Here is a 19,594-nt window from a genome sequence, read left to right as displayed (position 1 = left end):
AGAAAATGTGACTCATCGACGAAAGAAGTAGCTTACAAAACGCTTGTTCGTCCGATTCTTGAGTATTGCTCATCAGTATGGGACCCTAACCAGGTTGGATTAATAGAAGAGATAGACATGATCCAGCGAAAAGCAGCGCGATTGGTCATGGGGACATTTAGTCAGCGCGATAGCGTTACGGAGATGCTGAACAAGCTCCAGTGGCGGACACTTCAAGAAAGGCGTTACGCAATACGGAGAGGTTTATTATCGAAATTACGAGAGAGCACATTCCGGGAAGAGATGGGCAACATATTACTACCGCCCACATATATCTCGCATAATGATCACAACGAAAAGATCCGAGAAATTAGAGCAAATACGGAGACTTACAAGCAGTCGTTCTTCCCACGCACAATTCGTGAATGGAACAGGGAAGGGGGGATCAGATAGTGGTACAATAAGTACCCTCCGCCACACACCGTAAGGTGGCTCGCGGAGTATATATGTAGATGTAGATGTAGAATATTGTTAACAACAAACGACATTAAAGAAAATACATACTTTGAGGGCAATGTCAAAATTCCCAGACTATTGAATGGGGGTCGACAAGAGGTTTTCGAACTTACACCATACATAGCTCGAACAGCCCGTTTTTGAGCCAAAAATACCCTTTTTGAATCAGAAGAATTACCCCAAAAAATAATACCATATGACATAAGCGTATGAAAATAGGCGAAGTATACTACTTTTCGTGTTGAAATGTCACTTATTTCAGATACTGTTCAAATGGTAAATAAAGCGGCATTTAGTTTCTGAACAAGATCCTGAACATGGGCTTTCCACAACAGCTTATCTATCCGTACGCCTAGGAACTTGAACTGTTCCGTCTCGCTTATAACATGCCCATTCTGTCTGATTAAAATGTCAGTTCTTGTTGAATTGTGAGTTAGAAACTGTAAAACCTGAGTCTTACTGTAATTTAGCATCAAATTATTTTCCACAAGCCACGCACTTATATCATGAACTACATTATTTGATAATGTTTCAATATTACACACAATATCCTTCACTACCAAGGTGGTGTCATCAGCAAACAGAAATATTTTTGAATCACCTGTAATACTAGAAGGCATATCCTTTATATAAATAAGAAACAGCAGTGGCCCCAGCACCGACCCTTGGGGAACGCCCCATTTAACAGTGCCCCATTGGGACTGAACATCATTACCACTCTCAATATTGCGGAGGATTACCTTCTGCTTTCTGTTCTTAAAGTAGGAGGCGAACCAATTGTAAGCTACTCCCCTTACTCCACAATGTTCCAACTTCTGCAGTAATATTTTGTGGTCAACACAGTCAAAAGGCTTCGTTAAATCAAAGGTTACAAGTAACCTTAAAGCTAATGTGAAAAACGAACGGAACTTCACTGGCCTCTGCCGTGATCGTTACCTTGATGAAGTCCATGACTCGCACGACTGGCCGCTCCGTGAAGTTGGCGTCTCCGCAGCGCATGGCGTCGCGGTCCTTGACGATCGCTCCGTCGTCGCCCAGCAACCACGTCAGGTCGGCTGTTGCGCAGTCCCACCTGTTACCTGAGAGAGAGATGCGTACACAACAACCACCGTGGTCAGTCTGCAGTGTTTTGCAGATGACGAGCAGCAAATAAGGCTAAATAATATACATCGCAATGAGCTGCAGTTTTCGACGCAGTAGCCACGCGGGGTATCCGTGCGGTCTCAGGTGCATTACCACGGTTCGAGCGGCTCCCCCCGCCGGAGGTTCGAGCCCTCCCTTGGGCATGGGTGTGTGTGTCGTCCTTAGAGTAAGTTACTTTAAGTTAGACTAAGTAGTGTGTAACCCTAGGGACCGATGACCTTAGCAGTTTGGTCCCATAGAACTTATCACAAATTTCCAAATTTTTTCAACGCAGTAAGGGTCGAATATTTCATTTATTTGGGGATATAAAACACAGAATTCATGGGAACGCCGAATTGCAAAAGTACATAGGTTTTTTATATGAAATTAAAATATTCAGTTTCTCGGTCAAACATGAAAATTGCATTTAGACCTGATCGCAATTTAGAAATTTTGTGTAGATTTACAAGTTTCCCTAGAACGCAAGCTTTAACGACTTCTAAATTTATGAATCTAAGTATAAGATGAAGAAACAATTGCTGTATTCAGGGTAACAACACCAACAATAACATTTTTATAATCGATCAGAAGAACAAATTTCATATTCACTCTCATTACTCCTCCTCTCTCTCTCTCTCACCCCTTTATGTCTTTGCTATTGCTTTTGAAGTTATTCACTCTCTAATCAGGTTTTCCATCATCGCTTATGGTCTTTGCATTCCTTTATTCTACAGCCACCGAGAAAGGTGGCGCAATAGTAAGACGCAAAACTAGCCAGTAGGGTATAGTAAAGGGACACGCGACTACAGACTTTAAGTTGCTTTAGAGTCGGCGCCGCCATGTTAGATGCGCCAAAACATTAGCAGACTACTGTTGACGACTGCTTCTTATTTTAATTTCTGTCATGTGCACGCAACAGTTGTTTCCTATAGAAAATGTTACAGTGCGTCAGGAAGGCATACTCAGACGTGTTTTCTGATCTTAAGTGAATATTTGATCCAGTAATACGAAGCACTTCACCTCGTCAATGTAATTTTCTTTTTGTTATACATTTCTAATAACCAAGAAGTGAAGTATATGATGTGATACGGTTGCTTTCGTAATCCAATATTTTCCTTAACACGGGCTACCCAAGCTGTATTTCGGCCTATGTCGTCTTCTCGAAAATGCTGAGAACATATTTTGCTATGTGTTGTCGGTTTCCAATTTTCTCTTCTCTTAGCGTTCATCCAGAGAGCTTTGCGAGCTGCATCGATGAGAACACTAAAATCAAATGACAGAAATAGAAACATTACAGTAAAAGGACACCGCGCAACCCAAGCTCATGTATATCGCTCGAACGAGTACGCTTAGGAATGAGCCGTGATTCCTTTTTCTTTTATGCTATTATTAGGCAGTTACTTCATCCAGTTTTTCACCAAGTGACTTTTAGAATGTGTGTGTAAACCCCGGCGTCTAGGGTAATCTTCCTTGACTAGTAATCAAAACGTGCTACGTCCCGGATCCCATTCCAGCCTCTGATTAAATTCGGAATAAAAACCATCGTTAATAGTAACCAGAGACTCCCGCTATAAGGAGTCTACCTCATTCTGTCAACGGCCTGATCAAAGCGGCCGAGGAAGCAGACCGATTTTCAGGGCAAGCTCTTGCTCTTGGTCGGAACTGTCCCTAAATGGCAGAATAATCAGCAATGATGAATGGTATAAGGGTACAGAAGTCAAAGGAAACCACTGCATTAAAGACACATGACGTGTATCCAGAAGACATATGCGGCCTGTAATTGAAAAAAATGTCATGATGATTGGCAAGAGATTCCGTATAAATTCCCATTCCCATCTCCAGGAAGGAACTTCCAAGCGGGAATTAACTACAAGAAAAAGACTCAACAACCAACTAAAGGGAAATTTTTTACTAGTAGGAGCGTGGAATGCCAGAAATTTGAAAGTGGCAGGGAAGCGAAAAAAGCTGATAATGTACGATCAGTCCATATACACTCCTGGAAATTGAAATAAGAACACCGTGAATTCATTGTCCCAGGAAGGGGAAACTTTATTGACACATTCCTGGGGTCAGATACATCACATGATCACACTGACAGAATCACAGGCACATAGACACAGGCAACAGAGCATGCACAATGTCGGCACTAGTACAGTGTATATCCACCTTTCGCAGCAATGCAGGCTGCTATTCTCCCATGGAGACGATCGTAGAGATGTTGGATGTAGTCCTGTGGAACGGCTTGCCATGCCATTTCCACCTGGCGCCTCAGTTGGACCAGCGTTCGTGCTGGACGTGCAGACCGCGTGAGACGACGCTTCATCCAGTCCCAAACATGCTCAATGGGGGACAGATCCGGAGATCTTGCTGGCCAGGGTAGTTGACTTACACCTTCTAGAGCACGTTGGGTGGCACGGGATACATGCGGACGTGCATTGTCCTGTTGGAACAGCAAGTTCCCTTGCCGGTCTAGGAATGGTAGAACGATGGGTTCGATGACGGTTTGGATGTACCGTGCACTATTCAGTGTCCCCTCGACGATCACCAGTGGTGTACGGCCAGTGTAGGAGATCGCTCCCCACACCATGATGCCGGGTGTTGGCCCTGTGTGCCTCGGTCGTATGCAGTCCTGATTGTGGCGCTCACCTGCACGGCGCCAAACACGCATACGACCATCATTGGCACCAAGGCAGAAGCGACTCTCATCGCTGAAGACGACACGTCTCCATTCGTCCCTCCATTCACGCCTGTCGCGACACCACTGGAGGCGGGCTGCAAGATGTTGGGGCGTGAGCGGAAGACGGCCTAACGGTGTGCGGGACCGTAGCCCAGCTTCATGGAGACGGTTGCGAATGGTCCTCGCCGATACCCCAGGAGCAACAGTGTCCCTAATTTGCTGGGAAGTGGCGGTGCCGTCCCCTACGGCACTGCGTAGGATCCTACGGTCTTGGCGTGCATCCGTGCGTCGCTGCGGTCCGGTCCCAGGTCGACGGGCACGTGCACCTTCCGCCGACCACTGGCGACAACATCGATGTACTGTGGAGACCTCACGCCCCACGTGTTGAGCAATTCGGCGGTACGTCCACCCGGCCTCCCGCATGCCCACTATACGCCCTCGCTCAAAGTCCGTCAACTGCACATACGGTTCACGTCCACGCTGTCGCGGCATGCTACCAGTGTTAAAGACTGCGATGGAGCTCCGTATGCCACGGCAAACTGGCTGACACTGACGGCGGCGGTGCACAAATGCTGCGCAGCTAGCGTCATTCGACGGCCAACACCGCGGTTCCTGGTGTGTCCGCTGTGCCGTGCGTGTGATCATTGCTTGTACAGCCCTCTCGCAGTGTCCGGAGCAAGTATGGTGGGTCTGACACACCGGTGTCAATGTGTTCTTTTTTCCATTTCCAGGAGTGTATATTGGCGAATATTGAAATGAAATGGAAACAACATAAGAATTTCTCGTCAGATGAATGTAGGGTAATGTCAACAGCAGCTGAAAATGGTATAACGGGATTAGGTTTCGTTATCAAGAGGAATGTACATAGAGAATGAATTACTGTAAAAACTTAGTTCTGGGTTGTTCTCATTAGAGTCGACAGCAAACCAACGCCAAAACAATTGTTCAGCTGCACGTGCCAATGTCACAATCAGAAGATGAATAAGTGGGGAAAGTATATGAGGACACTGAACGAGTGATTCAGTGCTTGAGAGGCGACGAAAGTCTAATAATCATGGAGGACAGAACGAGGTGGTAAGGGTAGGAATAGAAGAAGAGTTATGGAGGAATTATGGGCTTCGTAACAAGAATGAGAGACGAGAAGGACTAAATGAATTCTGCAAGAAGATTCAACTAGCACTAGCGATATACACTATGTGATCAAAAGTATCAGGACACCCCCAAAAACATACCGTTTTCGTATTAGGTGCATTGTGCTGCCACCTTCTGCCAGGTACTCCATATCAGAGACTCAAGTTATTAGACATCGCGAGAGAGCAGAATGAGGCCCTCTGCGGAACTCACAGACTTCGAACGTGGTCAGGTGATTGGATGTCACTTGTGTCATACGCCTGTACGCGAGATTTCCACACCCCTAAACATCCCTAGGTCTACTGTTTTCGATGTGATAGTGAAGTGGAAACGTGAAGGGACACGTGCAGCATAAAAGCGTACAGGCTAACTTCGTCTGTTGACTGACAGAGACCGCAGAATTTGAAGAGAGTCGTAATGTGTAATAGGCAGACATCTATCCAGACCATCACACAGGAATTCCAAACTGCATCAGGATCCACTGCAAGGACGATGACAGTTAGGCGGGAGGTGAGAAAACTTGGATTTCATGGTTCAGCGACTGCTCATAAGCCACACATCATGCCAGTAAATGCCAAACGACGCCTCGCTTGGTGTAAGGAGCGTAAACATTGGACGATTGAAGAGCGGAGAAACGTTGTATAGAGTGACGATTCGCGGTACATAATGTGGCGATCAGATGGCAGGGTGTGGGTATGGCGAATGCCCGGTGAACGTCATCTGCCAGCGTGTGTAGTGCCAACAGTAAAATTCGGAGGTGGTGGTGTTATGGTGTGGTCGTGTTTTTCATGGAGGGGGTTTGCACAGGCCTACATTGATGTTTTATGCACTTACTTGCTTCCGACAGTTGAAGAGCAATTCGGGGATGGCGATTGCATCTTTCAATACGATCTTGCACCTGTTCATAATGCACGGCCTGTGGCGGAGTGGTTACACGACAGTAAGATCCCTGTAATGGACTGGCCTGCACAGAGTCCTGACCTGAATCCTAAAGAACACCTTAGGGATGTCTTGGAATCCGGACTTCGTGCCAGGCCTCACCGACCGACATCGATACCTCTCCTCAGTGCATGATTCAGTGAAGAATGGGCTGCCATTCCCCAAGAAACCTTCCCGCACCTGATTGAACGTGTGCCTGCGAGAGTGGAAGCTGTCATCAAGGCTAAGGGTGTGCCAACACAGTATTGAATTCCATAAGTACCCATGGACAGCGCCAAGAACTTGCAAGTCATTTCAGACAGGCGTCCGGATAGTTTTTATCACATAGCATACTGTTCAAAAATCACAAGAGGATGAGCTATACTAGGAAAAGTCCCAGAGATACAGGAACATTACATCTAGATTACACCATTGTCTGAGAAATATTCTGAAATGAGATACTGGATTCTAAGACGTGTCCAGGAGCAGGTACAGACTCGGATCACAATTCAGTAAATAAGAGTAGACAAGATCTTAAGACAGTCCGAGCAAATCAATGTGGAAAGAAGTGAGATATTGAAGTATTGAAGAATGATGAGATGTCTTTGAATTCTCTAAGGTTGCAGATACTGCGATTATGAATTCTACTGCAGACAGATCAGTTGAAGAGGAACACACGTCTCTAAAAATATACTTATCGAAGCTAAGCAGAAAAAATGTACGTACAAGGAAGATAACCGCGAGGAAACCTTGGGTAGGAGAAGAAATTTTTCATCTTATTGGCCTCAGAAGGAAATACAAACATGTTCAAGAAAGACTGTAATACAGAATTATAAGTCACATAGAACTAAAATAAGTAGGAGGTCCAGGGAATCCACGATGAAATGACTGCAAAAAAAAAAAAAAAAAAAAAGTGAAGAAATGGAGAAAGAAATAGTTGTCGAAGAGACAGGTTTAGCATGTAGAAAAATCAAAACAACCTTCACGAAATTAAAAGCAACGGCTTCGGCACTAAGACTGAAATGGGAATTCCACTGTCAATCGCATAGATGAGAGTAAATGAGTACACTGAAGCCCTGTACAACGGGAAGAAACTGTCTGATGAGATGATAAAAGAAGGAAGTCGATGTGGAAGACGTAGGGAAACCGGTATTAGTGTCAGAGTAGCTTTGGAAGACTTGCGATCAAATAAGGCATAAAAGATAGGTCATATTGCTTCGAAATTTCTGAAATCATTGGAGGATGTGGCAACCAAGCGTCTATTCAAGTTGGTGTGTAGAATCTCTGAAACTGGAGACATACCATCGGCCTTGTGGAAAAATTACAATCACACAGTCCCAGAGATAAACACGCAATTAGTGTAAAACTACCGTACAGCAAACTTAACAGCTCATGCATCGAAGTTTCTAACAGGAACAACATACAGGAGAATGGAAAATAAAATCGAGGATACATCAGATGATGATCAGTTTGGCTTTCGGAAAGAGAAAGAAACCAGAGAGGCAGTTGTGACGTTGCGTGTGATAATGGAAGCAAGACTGAAGAATGATCAAGACACGCCCATCGAATTTGTTTACCTGTAAAATGCGTTAGACGTAGTGAAGCAGTGAGATACGGGTGCAAAATAGGCATATACACAAGACAGGAAAGTAAGAATGGCCGCGCGGAGTGGCCGTGCGGTTTGGGGCGCCATGTCACGGACTACGCGGCCCATCCCGCCGGAGGTTCGAGTCCTCCCTCGGGGATGGGTGTGTGTGTTGTTCTTAGCATAATTTAGTTTAAGTTAGTTTAAGTAGTGTGTAAGACTAGGGACCGATGACCTCAGTAGTTTGGTCCCTTAGGATTTCACAAACATTTGAACATTTTTTTTTAAAGTAATCAAGAACGAAGTGTTCTGTTAAAACGGCTGCAAGACAGGGATGTATTCTTTCGGCGCTACTGCCCGATATATACAGCGAACAAGCACTGACGGAAATAGAAGAAGGGTTCAAGACTGGGATTAAAATTCAGGGTGAAAGAATATCAATGATAAGATATGCTGAGAGCAATGAGACGTAATGGAAATGAGATTAGGGATAAACTTAAAATGAAAATTAGGAAGCACAAAGTGGAAGAAGTAAAGAATTCTGTTACTGTGAAAGTAAAATAATCCATGGTGGTCGAAGCAGCAAGAAGATAGAATAGGACGGGCAAACAGGGCATTCCTGATTGGGAGGACCACAACAAACCAGAGGACTGACGACACCGCACCGCCTTACCCCGCCACACAAGAAGGATTTTTCTATTCTTCCAGTAACTCCCAGTCAGGCATATCCGACAGCTAGTTTAATATGATCATTCTACATTAAATCGCAAGCATCTGGATGCCCTTTACCACTAATATTGCCAAATCTCGATTAACAAGCCAAACCCTTAAGGAAAAATAAGGTTCCTCATTAAATCGATCCACTTTCATACTCCTAGATATTCAGATGTTCCAGTGATTATCTGCCAGTCGCACAATGGATTAACAGTGGGTATTTTCGCTTATTTGTGGATAACATTTTTCCATTTGTTTGACTACTGAAATATCATTCAAGGGAGGGGAATTTTCTTTCATGGATGATTAAAAGTGGAATTTTGCCTATATTTAAGTTATGCTCTACTGTCAGTGTAGTAAAATATTTTGTTGTCATTCAGAACGAAAACATTAGAAAAACTTAAAATTTCGAGATTTCCTCTTAATCCCAATTCACAGCCTACACAAAAATCATAATTATTCGATCTCATCATCATCAGTTTTCTGCTATATTAGAAGGTCCTTTGCCTCTCCATTTTCTGCGATCCATTGCTTCTTTCTTAAGGCTGCTGAATGTTGTACCATCCATCACGTCATCCAGTGTCTGGAATCTCTTCCTTTCTCGCTTCCTTTTCTCTTCTACATAACCTTCTAAAACTGTTTTTATGAGTCCGTCATTCTTTCTTAATATAAGCCCAATCCAAATTCTTTTTCTTCTTTTTGTTACATCTAGTAACTGTCTTTTCTCTCCCACTCTACTCAGTACCTCTTAATTTTTACTCTGTCCATTCAACTTATTCTTTCCATCCTCCGCCATGTCCACATCTCAAAAGTCTCCAGCTTTTCTCATTCTTTCTTCCTCAAAGTCCATGTTTCAGCACCATACAGAAGGACACTCCATACAAGACATTTTATGAGTCTCTTCCTGAGTTTTCTGTCCAGGCCGCTCCAGAAAATTCACTTTTGCCATTTCTATCCTTGTTTTAATTTCTGTGGTTCATTTCCAGTCGGTGTCTATCCTGATTCCAAGATACTTAAAATTTTGCCCCTGTTATAATATTTCTCCATTCATCACAATTTTTATTTCTTTATTTCCTCCTAGTGCCAATACTTTTGTTTTCTTTGTGTTAATCTTCATTCCATAATTTTTTCCGTTAGCTTCAGTGGTGCCTCTACCAAATTCTGTAATTCTTTTCCCCCTGTGGCTAGAAGGACCATGTCATCAGCAAACCTCAAACACCCTACACTTCTTCCTCCAATTTCTACTTCTTTGTCACATAATGAGCGGTGGTCAATCATATTTTCCAAGTAGAGGTTGAAAAGGGTAGGTGATAGACAGCATCTTTGTCTTACTCCTTTTTCTAGTCCTATCCAGTATGTACTTTAACTGAGGCTTTCTGATTAAGATATAATGATTTTACAAGTCTTCTGGTTTTCCAGTCCACTCTCTTTTCCCTCATTATAGTCGCCAGCTTGTCCCATACCACGCTGTGAAATGCCTTTTCTAGGCCGATGAAGCACATATATAGGCCTCTTCCTTTTTCAATAAACCTTTCTCCCAAGATTCATAGGAGCCCTATTGCATCTCTGGTGCCCTTCTTCCGTCTAAAGCCAAACTGCTCCTCGTCGAAATTGTCCTCTATTACTTTTTTAAGTCTCTTATTAATTTGGCTGCATGTGAAATGAGGCTGATTGTCCTGTGCTCACTGCATTTCTTGCTTCCTTGTTTTTTCGGTAATGGAATCATTACTGTTGTCAGAAAGTTCTCAGGCCATTCGCCACTGTCATATATTTTATTACATAACTTCAATATTTCTCTTATTCCATCTTGGTTCAAGCATTTAATATACTCGTTCTAGAGATACTTAAATCTTTCCAGATGTTTATTTATGCACCTATACGCCTAAACGCCCCACGAATGTCTTTGAGAATATTTTCACTAATAAAATTGCTTGTAAAGCGTGATATTGAGATTTCTGTCATTCTGTCGTCTTCGAGACTGACCATCATGAACAGATATAGATTGTTCCATTACGCACTCGGGCCATCAAAACATCCGTCTGTTGCATGCATAGGAAGTGGACTAGAATCTAGAATGACCCATCAAATAAAAGTAAAGGGTTTTCATGATGTAGTTTCTTAGCTCTCAAGTAGCTTTTAGTTACATATTTTCCTGATTGATACCAGAGAATTCAAGGATTCTGATTTCTCGTTTTACGGTAATTTCGTGCAGACTATGGTGCACGATGTGCTGATAAAACGTTCATTGCACGCTTCGAGAGACCACTCGGACGTATCGCCACTGCCAGAGTGTGAGCACCCACTAGACGGCGGTTATAAGGCGCACTCCTTGGCGAGAGAGCACTGACCCGCGGTCGCAGCTATAAATCTACGCCGTAATTGTCTCCGCCCGACCGAGAAATTATAGCACATTTGCGATGCAAATTGGCTCCATCTAAACGAGCACCGGAATGAGGTCAACTGATCAGCAGAATGGGTGGCGTAAGCGAACCCTGACACACTGCGAAACTGAAGCAGGTCATCGTCAGTCGAGAGAATAATGAGCCACATTGAACCAGAGGAGGTCCCGCAAAAATAAGTGTATCATCAATCAAGTTTCTTCACAACCTCTGTATCTGCCGACCTTGTCGGCTTATGGACCGATCTCGGACACTGCTTTTCATTCATAGTCTGGTGTGGACCACTGCATAATTAAAAATCTGTTAGGTCAGATAAGATCCGTCACGTTTAAAGTGGGCTTAGGGCGTCCACCACTTCAAATCACGTGACGTGATTTTGGTTTCTATTCCGCGGAAACGACCCAGTGTTGCCGCAGTTCTAGGGGACTATGGTTTTTCACTCGGGATTGTGGATCACTTTGCCCGAAAGGATTGGACGCACATATTCCAAGGATTCTGCAGGTAAGTTACTTGCTGGTTATCGTGAAAACGACTTCTTGTAACGTTGGGAACGCAAAATTTTGAAAAAAAGCTACACTGAATGGTGAAACGCGAATTTATACAGGGTACGAGGCCGTGTTAAAAGTAATGTCACCGAACATTTGATGTGAAATATCGTAAAGATTTTTAAACAAAATAAAAGTTATTACCGTTCTACATATTCCTCATGTCTACATATCTGCAGCCGTCTGCCGCCAGAGGTCTCAGAATTGTAGCGTGTTGACATTGCTTCATTGAGTATTCAGTGAACTGTGGATGAAGCCCGACCAACAGGCATTACATGCATTGATCAAAAATGATAATGCATTGAGAATGGCTAGTTTCTAGCTGAAACCTAGATCTGCCAATAACATTTAAAAAGGACGACCGATAGCTGAAATCTACTATTTACAAGGAAAAACCCTATCATTGAACTGATCAGTGTAACACACTCTCTGTCCTACCTTTCTATTCATAACGAATCGTACTCCCGATATACCATTTTCTGCTGCTGTTGTATTACCCTATGCTCACCTGACCAGAAATCCTTGTCTTTTTTCCATTTAACTTCACTGATCTCTACTATATCTAGATTGAGCCTTTGCATTTCCGTTTTCAGATTTTCTAGCTTCCATACTAAGTTGAAGCTTCTGTCATTTCACGCCCTGACTTGTAGAACGTTACCCTTTTGTTGATTATTCAATCTTTTTTCCATGGTCGCCTCCCGTTTGGCAGTCCTCTTCCGTAGATCCGAATGGGGGACTATTCCGGAATCTTTTACCAAATGGGGAGGTCATCAAACACTTTCTCAATTACAGGCCACATGTCCTGTGGATACACGTTATGTGTCTTTAATGCAGTGGTTTCCATTGCCTTCTGCATCCAGATGCCGTTGATCATTGCTGATTCTTCCGCCTTTAGGGACAGTTTCCCATTCCAGGGACAAGAGAGTGCTCTTAACTTCTGTGCATTCGTCCACTCTTCCGCCCTCTTAGACAAGGCTGTTGGCAAAATGAGGGTGACTTCTTATGCCGGAAGTCTTCGGTCACCAATGCTGATTATTAATCAAAATTTAAACGGTGGCAGGTTTCGAATCTAGGTCTGAGGACATTTTGATTACTAATCAAAGACACTACCTCTAGACCAAAGAATTAAGTACCAACAAAAAAGGAACATCTACAAGAGTGTGTGGTGCGACTACGTCAGTTTAACATTATTACAGGCATGTGTTTATCAGTCCTTAGGCCCAAGGTACGCCGAGAAACGTGGGTCTTCCCTGCTCTACACTCTTTAGCACTGAACCTTACCAATTCAGTATCCACGTAATGTCTGACTGTCTGATTTATCAGACTTACAAACTGACAATGACAATGAGACTGCAATGTTAGCGATTGAAAGTAACAAAACGAGCTGCGTGAGTCATCTTTTCTGCACAGTACTTCTAAGTGTACAGAAGCGTGCAGCTCCGCATACAGGCTGCGGTGGATCACAACGATCTCTGGAAACCGACTGAAATAGCTGCGCAGTGTACCATCCCACTTATGATCGGAAGCACAACGGCAAAAGAGCGCTTCACAAGTATTAATGCACTTGGTTCAAAGAACTTAATGCACCAATGCTCCAGCTGTCACAAGCCTACAGAGGTAAAAATTATTCGAGCCTGAATTCATTCATGATGTGGGCGATGATGAAAGCTGAAAAGATAAAATAAACTTCTTTCAGGCGACAACGGCAAAATTAAATTAACGGGGGAAAGCACATACACTATCTGCCCAAAAAATTTCGTGTCTGATTTTATTCCTGGCGTACAAGGGATGAATGAAAATTTGTACCAAGGCTGGGATTCGAACCCAAATCTCCTGCTGACTAGTTAGATATGCTACCCATATGCTTCAACACTTCAGTCAGCATATATCATAGATGTTTGAGTCTAGAAAACAACTCTGGAACCATAACGTTTCATTTGATTATACTGGCCATTAAAATTGCTATACCACGAAGATGATCTACTACAGACGCGAAATTTAACAGACAGGAAGAAGATGCTGTGATATGCAAATGATTAGCTTTTCAGAGCATTCATACAAGGTTGACGCCGGTGGCGACACCTACAACGTGCTGACATGAGGAAAGTTTCCACCCCATTTCTCATACACAAACAGCAGTTGGCCGGCGTTGCCTGGTGAAACGTTGTTGTGATGCCTCGTGTAAGGAGGAGAAATGCGTACCATCACATTTCCGACTTTGAGAAAGGTCGGATTGTAGCCTATCGCGATTGCGGTTTATCGTCTCGCGACATTGCTGCTCGCGTTAGTCGAGATCCAATGACTGTTAGCAGAGCATGAAATCGGTGGGTTCAGGAGGATAGTACGGAACGCCGTGCTGGATCCCAACGGCCTCGTATCACTAGCACCGAGATGACAGGCATCTTATCCGCATGGCTGTAACAGATCGTGCAGCCACGTCTCGATACCTGAATCAACAGATGGGGACGTTTGCAAGACAACCACAATCTGCACGAACAGTTCGACGACGTTTTCAGCAGCATGGACTATCAGCTCGGAGACCATGGCTGCAATTACCCTTGACGCTGCATCACAGACAGGAGCGCCTACGATGGTTACTCAACGACGAACCTGGGTGCACGAATGGCAAAACGTCAGTTTTTCGGATGAATCCAGGTTCTGTTTACAGCATCATGATGGTAACATCCGTGTTTGGCGACATCGCGGTGAACGCACATTGGAAGCGTGTATTCGCCATCGCCATACAGGCGTATCACCCGGCGTGATGGCATGGGGTACCATTGGTTACGCGTCTCGGTCACCTCTCGTTCGCACTGACGGCACTTTGAACAGCGGACGTTGCTCATAGCGTGTAGGCTTTCACGGCCGGCGTCTTCAGTAATTAAAACTTCCGGGCTAAGAGGCCGTGGTCCTATAGTAGAAATACTTCTCCCTGACGTTTCGTTGCCAGCTGCGGGCAACGAAACGTCAGGGAGAAGTATTTCTACTATTGGACCACGGCCTCTTAGCCGGGAAGTTTTAATCAGTGGACGTTTCATTTCAGATGTGTTACAACCCGTGGCTCTACCCTTCATTCGATCCCTGCGAAACCCTACATTTCAGCAGCATAATGCACGACCGCATGTTGCAGGTCCTGTACGGGCCTTTCTGGATACAGAAAATGTTCGACTGCTGTCCTGGCCAGCACATTCTCCAGATCTCTCACCAATTGAAAACGTCTGGTCAATGGTGGCCGAGCAACTGGCTCGTCACAATACGCCAGTCACTATTCTTGATGAACTGTGGTATCGCGTTGAACTGCATGGGCAGTTGTACCTGTGCACGCCATCCAAGCTCTCTTTGACTCACTGCCCAGGCGTATCGAGGCCGTTATTACGGCCAGAGGTGGTTGTTTTGGATACTGATTTCTTAGGATCTATGCACCCAAATTGCGTGAAAATGTAATCACATGTCAGTTCTAGTATAATATATTTGTCCAATGAATACCCGTTTATCATCTGCATTTCTTCTTGGTGTAGCAATTTTAATGGCCAGTAGCGTAAAAAAAATAAAATAAATAAATAAATTTCCATCACTCTCGTTCCCAGAACTTCTGAAGATACACGTTGACTGTGGATATTGTATCACAGACGCAGTCCTTTTGACTGTTCAGAGATGTCAGTAAACCTGCCCAAAATCAATTACTAAATTTCTGAGGTTTTTCAGTGATATTTCCTGAGTGATTTGGTATCAGACGCTTGCAGTTTCCGGTTGCTCGTTACAGTGCGTTTCGTTTAGTTTTGTATCTATATTGCACTGAAAAGATCTGCACAACAGTGAAAATGCAGAGGATACGTGCTGTGTGTCTTGTTTAAAAACGAACTTGTTTCATTCACTAATGATATTTGGTGTTGCAACAGTGGCTCCCACTTTACTCTTTACCCCCAAGACAGCCTTCAGTACTGGTCCGTTAAGTCCCTGGCTTGTTGTTCAGTCAGTATCAGTTATACGTTAACGGTGGTACACAGCGACATGGAGAGGTTCGCTTACGAAGATTTGGCCGACATAAACCTGGTGTATACGCTCACTGTATGTAATTGAAAAACGACACAACGACGCCCTGCTAAACTGTTTCGTCAGCGACGGCAACCACATCGAAGTACTTTGATAACTGACTGATGGCTGTGTTGTATATTTTGGAGACTGCATATTACAAGATTTTTTCAGAATTATGAAAGCATTCTCAGAGAAGAGGTAACTAGGATAACAAACAGAGTAAATGATAATTATTACTCTGTGGCGAGTGACCGGAGACAACGGTCCATTGCATCAAAGTATTCAGAAAATGTCACTGAAAAAAACCATGCCATTTTGGCCATTGTTCAGTTGCTACTGTTTATTAAAATTTACTAACAGGTATCGTTAGCAATCACAATTTGTTATCAACTTGCTTAAATCATTTAATCTTGCAACATGTTTGGGGGTATAATGTCATCATCAGGCAATAATGACAATAAAAAATATTTAACATAGACACTCGAATGCCTCAAAGTAGTTGTCATCTAGCCCTGCTCCGTTCATCTGAAATGCCTATCCTTCTTGTGGCGCTATCATTTACATTATAGTTAACTGGTCCTTGTCGTCCAATATCTAAAAACTTGTACAGAACACTTACACAATGTTCTTACAATCAAGAGGATGTGAATTTTTAAATGAAGAGGTTGATTTACTACATTTGCACCAAAACAGTGCCTCCGACTGTTTAAGTGCTCATCACGATGTGACAGTGTAGTATTACCTCATAATCCTCACCTGCGTCACAGTGGTTCTTTCAATGAATTGCATGTAGTGGAGAAGTGGTGTGTATACCAGCGAAATCTTCCCGGCGTCATGTACCGCAGCTACGGTGGGCAGGGACGGTGTGTTTGTAACGCAAATTCCTGGACCGCTGTCGTGTATTTCAGAGAGGCCACAGGCTCGGTGCGAATATATCTCTTAGCCGGTGTCGGCCGTAAGTTTGGGCAGCTCGTAAAGCTGCCGCTTTATGCAGTCGCGGACGCCTTGCAGACTTACAGACCGTGGGGTAACATTGCCTGCCTGACAACTGAGGCGACAGCGAAACGTGTGAACGTACTTCGCCGCCAGAGCTCCGAAAGCGCTCGAAACAAATCGCGCACGGACTATATACGCCATACGAACATACGATCTGGCAGCTGCTGCACGTAACTTATGCTACAGCTCCGACATTGAGGGTAAAGCAGTAAGTCCAGAGATCGCATACCCTACCCCATTTCAGTAAAACTGCTCTTGGAACCCATACTATTTGTATGCCCTACTTTCTTTCACGCTGCGATGCTTCCGCTCAGTACATATGGAAGGAAAGAGTTTCCTGGACATTTAGTGTCAGTTCTTTCGCTCGATAAAGCCTATTTACTGGCAAATCAGCGACCTTGTTTCCAGTTTTGGTGGTCAAGCTTACTTGCTTGTGTTTCTTTGTTCTTTCCATATTTGACTACATATGGGGGGCACCAACGCTTAGATAAATTTAAGGAACATCATTGTTTCCACCAGGTTGCTGGTCTAAACGAGTATGAAGCACTACTTTAGATCCGTCTGGATACGTGAGAGCGGTAGCACGCCGCTGCAGGGATTCAGTGTGGCATACCGGCCACGGATCGAATCCGCATGCCGAGTTAACGACGAGGTCCGGTATGCCAGCCAAGCTGTATGTCTTTTAGGCAGTTTACTACATCCGACTAGGTGAACAGCGTTCTAGTACCGACGCCCAACCTCAGTTACACGATTCGTACACTTCGAAAACTTTCTCACACTTTCACTCGGGATAACACCAGACACTAGACGCAGACGAACGTCTTAAATTGGAAGGAACACACAGAAAATGTTGTGGAGAAGGCTAACCAAAGACTGCGTTTTATTGGCAGGACACTTAGAAAACGTTAAAGACCTATTAAGGGGACTGGCTACACTACGCTTGTTCGTTCTCTTTTAGAATACTGCTGCGCGGTGTGGGATCCTTACCAGATAGGAATGACGGAGTACATCGAAAAAGTTCAAAGAAAGGCAGCACGTTTTGCATTATCGCGAAATATGGGAGAGAGTCTCACAGAAATGATACAGGATTTGGACTGGAAATCATTAAAAGAAAGGCGGTTTTCGTTGCGTCGGAATCTTCTCACGAAATTCCAATCACCAACTTTCTCCTTCGAATGCGAAAATATTTTGTTGACACCGACTTACATAGGGAGGAACGATCACCACAATAAAATAAGGGCAATCAGATCTCGCACGGAAAGATATAGGTGTTCATTCTTTCCGCGCTCTATACGAGATTGGAATAATAGAGAATTGTGAAGGTGGTTCGACAAACTCTCTGTCAGGCACTTGAATGTGATTTGCATGGTATCCATGTAGATGTAGATGTAGACAGGATACGCGAATACCGTCCCGGTGGGAGGTGGAGGGGTGCGGCGTCAGGAAAGGCATCCGGTCGCTCTCTAACAATACTACTATCGCAAAAACTAACTACAAGTAACTGTTTATTTTGAACTCGCTGGAAGAGTGCCTCGGTTTAGTGAGGCACTACATATTTCAGAGAGTAAGGTACTTGTTATGTGTCAACAATCTTTCAGAATTTTAATGTGTATAGCATCAACTCCTTATGAACTTTTATTTTTAAGAGAGTTTATTATTTTCTTTCTTTCAGATGGGGAAGGGATAAGAAAATCAGGTGACTATTCTCCTTTCTGAATTTACTGCTGTGATTTTTCTTTTGAACTGCTTGACCCTATTGTCTCTACCACATTTTATTAAAAATTCCTACTAACTTTGCAGGATCGTTTACAACTTTTCCAGAGAAATCAATAGAGATGTTATCTCGTTCTATGTTCTTTTGTCCCTTCTGTTAATTAAGATTTAACTCTGCTATCTGAAATATTTATTTCAGACATAATTGCATATCTCCATACTTTTCAACAACTATTCTCAATACTCTGAAGTAACTTTTATACACCGAAGAAAGTAGGATCTTGTTAACATATAATTATTCATTTTTCGTTTACAAGATACTCCAATCCAGTATCTGAATCGTTCCCTGCTCTGCACTAAGTCCTACTGCAATTTTATTGCGGTATCATTCACAGTGACACGCCTGTCTTCTCTAGTGAACTGAACACTTCCCTTGTAGGCTACAATGGAGGCAGGTAGAGGGTGAACATTACAAGATTCACTTTGGATGCTCATTTTCCCACCACCGAAGCGTTCACTATAAGGGTAAGGAATTGTTTTATAATTTCAAAACGGATAGGTAGTACGCCTTTACCTTCCACGTTTTAAATAACCGAGTAATCGTACTCAGTGACACGTAGGATTCCTCAAAATGGATTAGTTAGGTATTTTATATTATTCCGCATTTAGATTGTGGTGTCATATTCGAGGTGCTCCAGAGATATAGTGCGGTGACGCGAGAATGTCACCCGACGTGCGTACGTCATCACACTTACTTGTGTCTGGGTCTGTAGCGGCGTCAGCCGCGCTATGGCGGTCTCCTGAGGGTAGTTCCGTGGTACTGGGGTCCCCTAGACTGAAGAGCTTCTCTGAGATGATGTCAGACACAGAAGAAGCGTGTTGTTATTAATCAGATTTTGCTTAGCAAAGTGTCATTACCCGAGTAATAAATACGTGGACTGTGAGGAATACATTCTTTCGTTACATATTCCGCGAGTTACTGATTAGTACGAGCGAAGACTGACTTCAGAGCGAGGTTCCAACAGACGGATTTCGGTCCCACTTCCAAGAAAGTCGACGGCAACCCTCGCATCACACATCTCTTAACACTGCTGGTGACCATTCACACCTCTCAATGGGGATGGTGAACTCTGAAATGAATTCCAGGATCCAATTTTTTATTTTAAATCATGGATTCAATGACAACACACTACAGATAGGAAATATTGATGTGGGCCATTTTGTAAATGTAGCCAGCGACAATATTGTTGTTCTGGTCTTCAGT

The 19,594-nt window shown here is 43.6% G+C and overlaps 1 protein-coding gene across 1 annotated transcript in view; it reads right to left on the bottom strand.

Moving 5' to 3' along the window:
* The window catches only part of LOC126410704 (protein singed wings 2), a 214,768-nt gene that overhangs the window by 44,130 nt on the left and 151,044 nt on the right, over positions 1-19,594 (bottom strand). Inside the window, exon 5 of the mRNA XM_050081347.1 lies at positions 1,432-1,574. Coding sequence (XP_049937304.1) covers positions 1,432-1,574 — 143 coding nt within the window. The remainder of the gene's footprint in view (positions 1-1,431; positions 1,575-19,594) is intronic.

Source organism: Schistocerca serialis, chromosome 1, assembly GCF_023864345.2.
Source record: "Schistocerca serialis cubense isolate TAMUIC-IGC-003099 chromosome 1, iqSchSeri2.2, whole genome shotgun sequence".
NCBI lineage: Eukaryota > Metazoa > Arthropoda > Insecta > Orthoptera > Acrididae > Schistocerca > Schistocerca serialis.
Note: the sequence above shows the minus strand (reverse complement) of the source record. Positions and strands in the feature narration are given on the sequence as shown.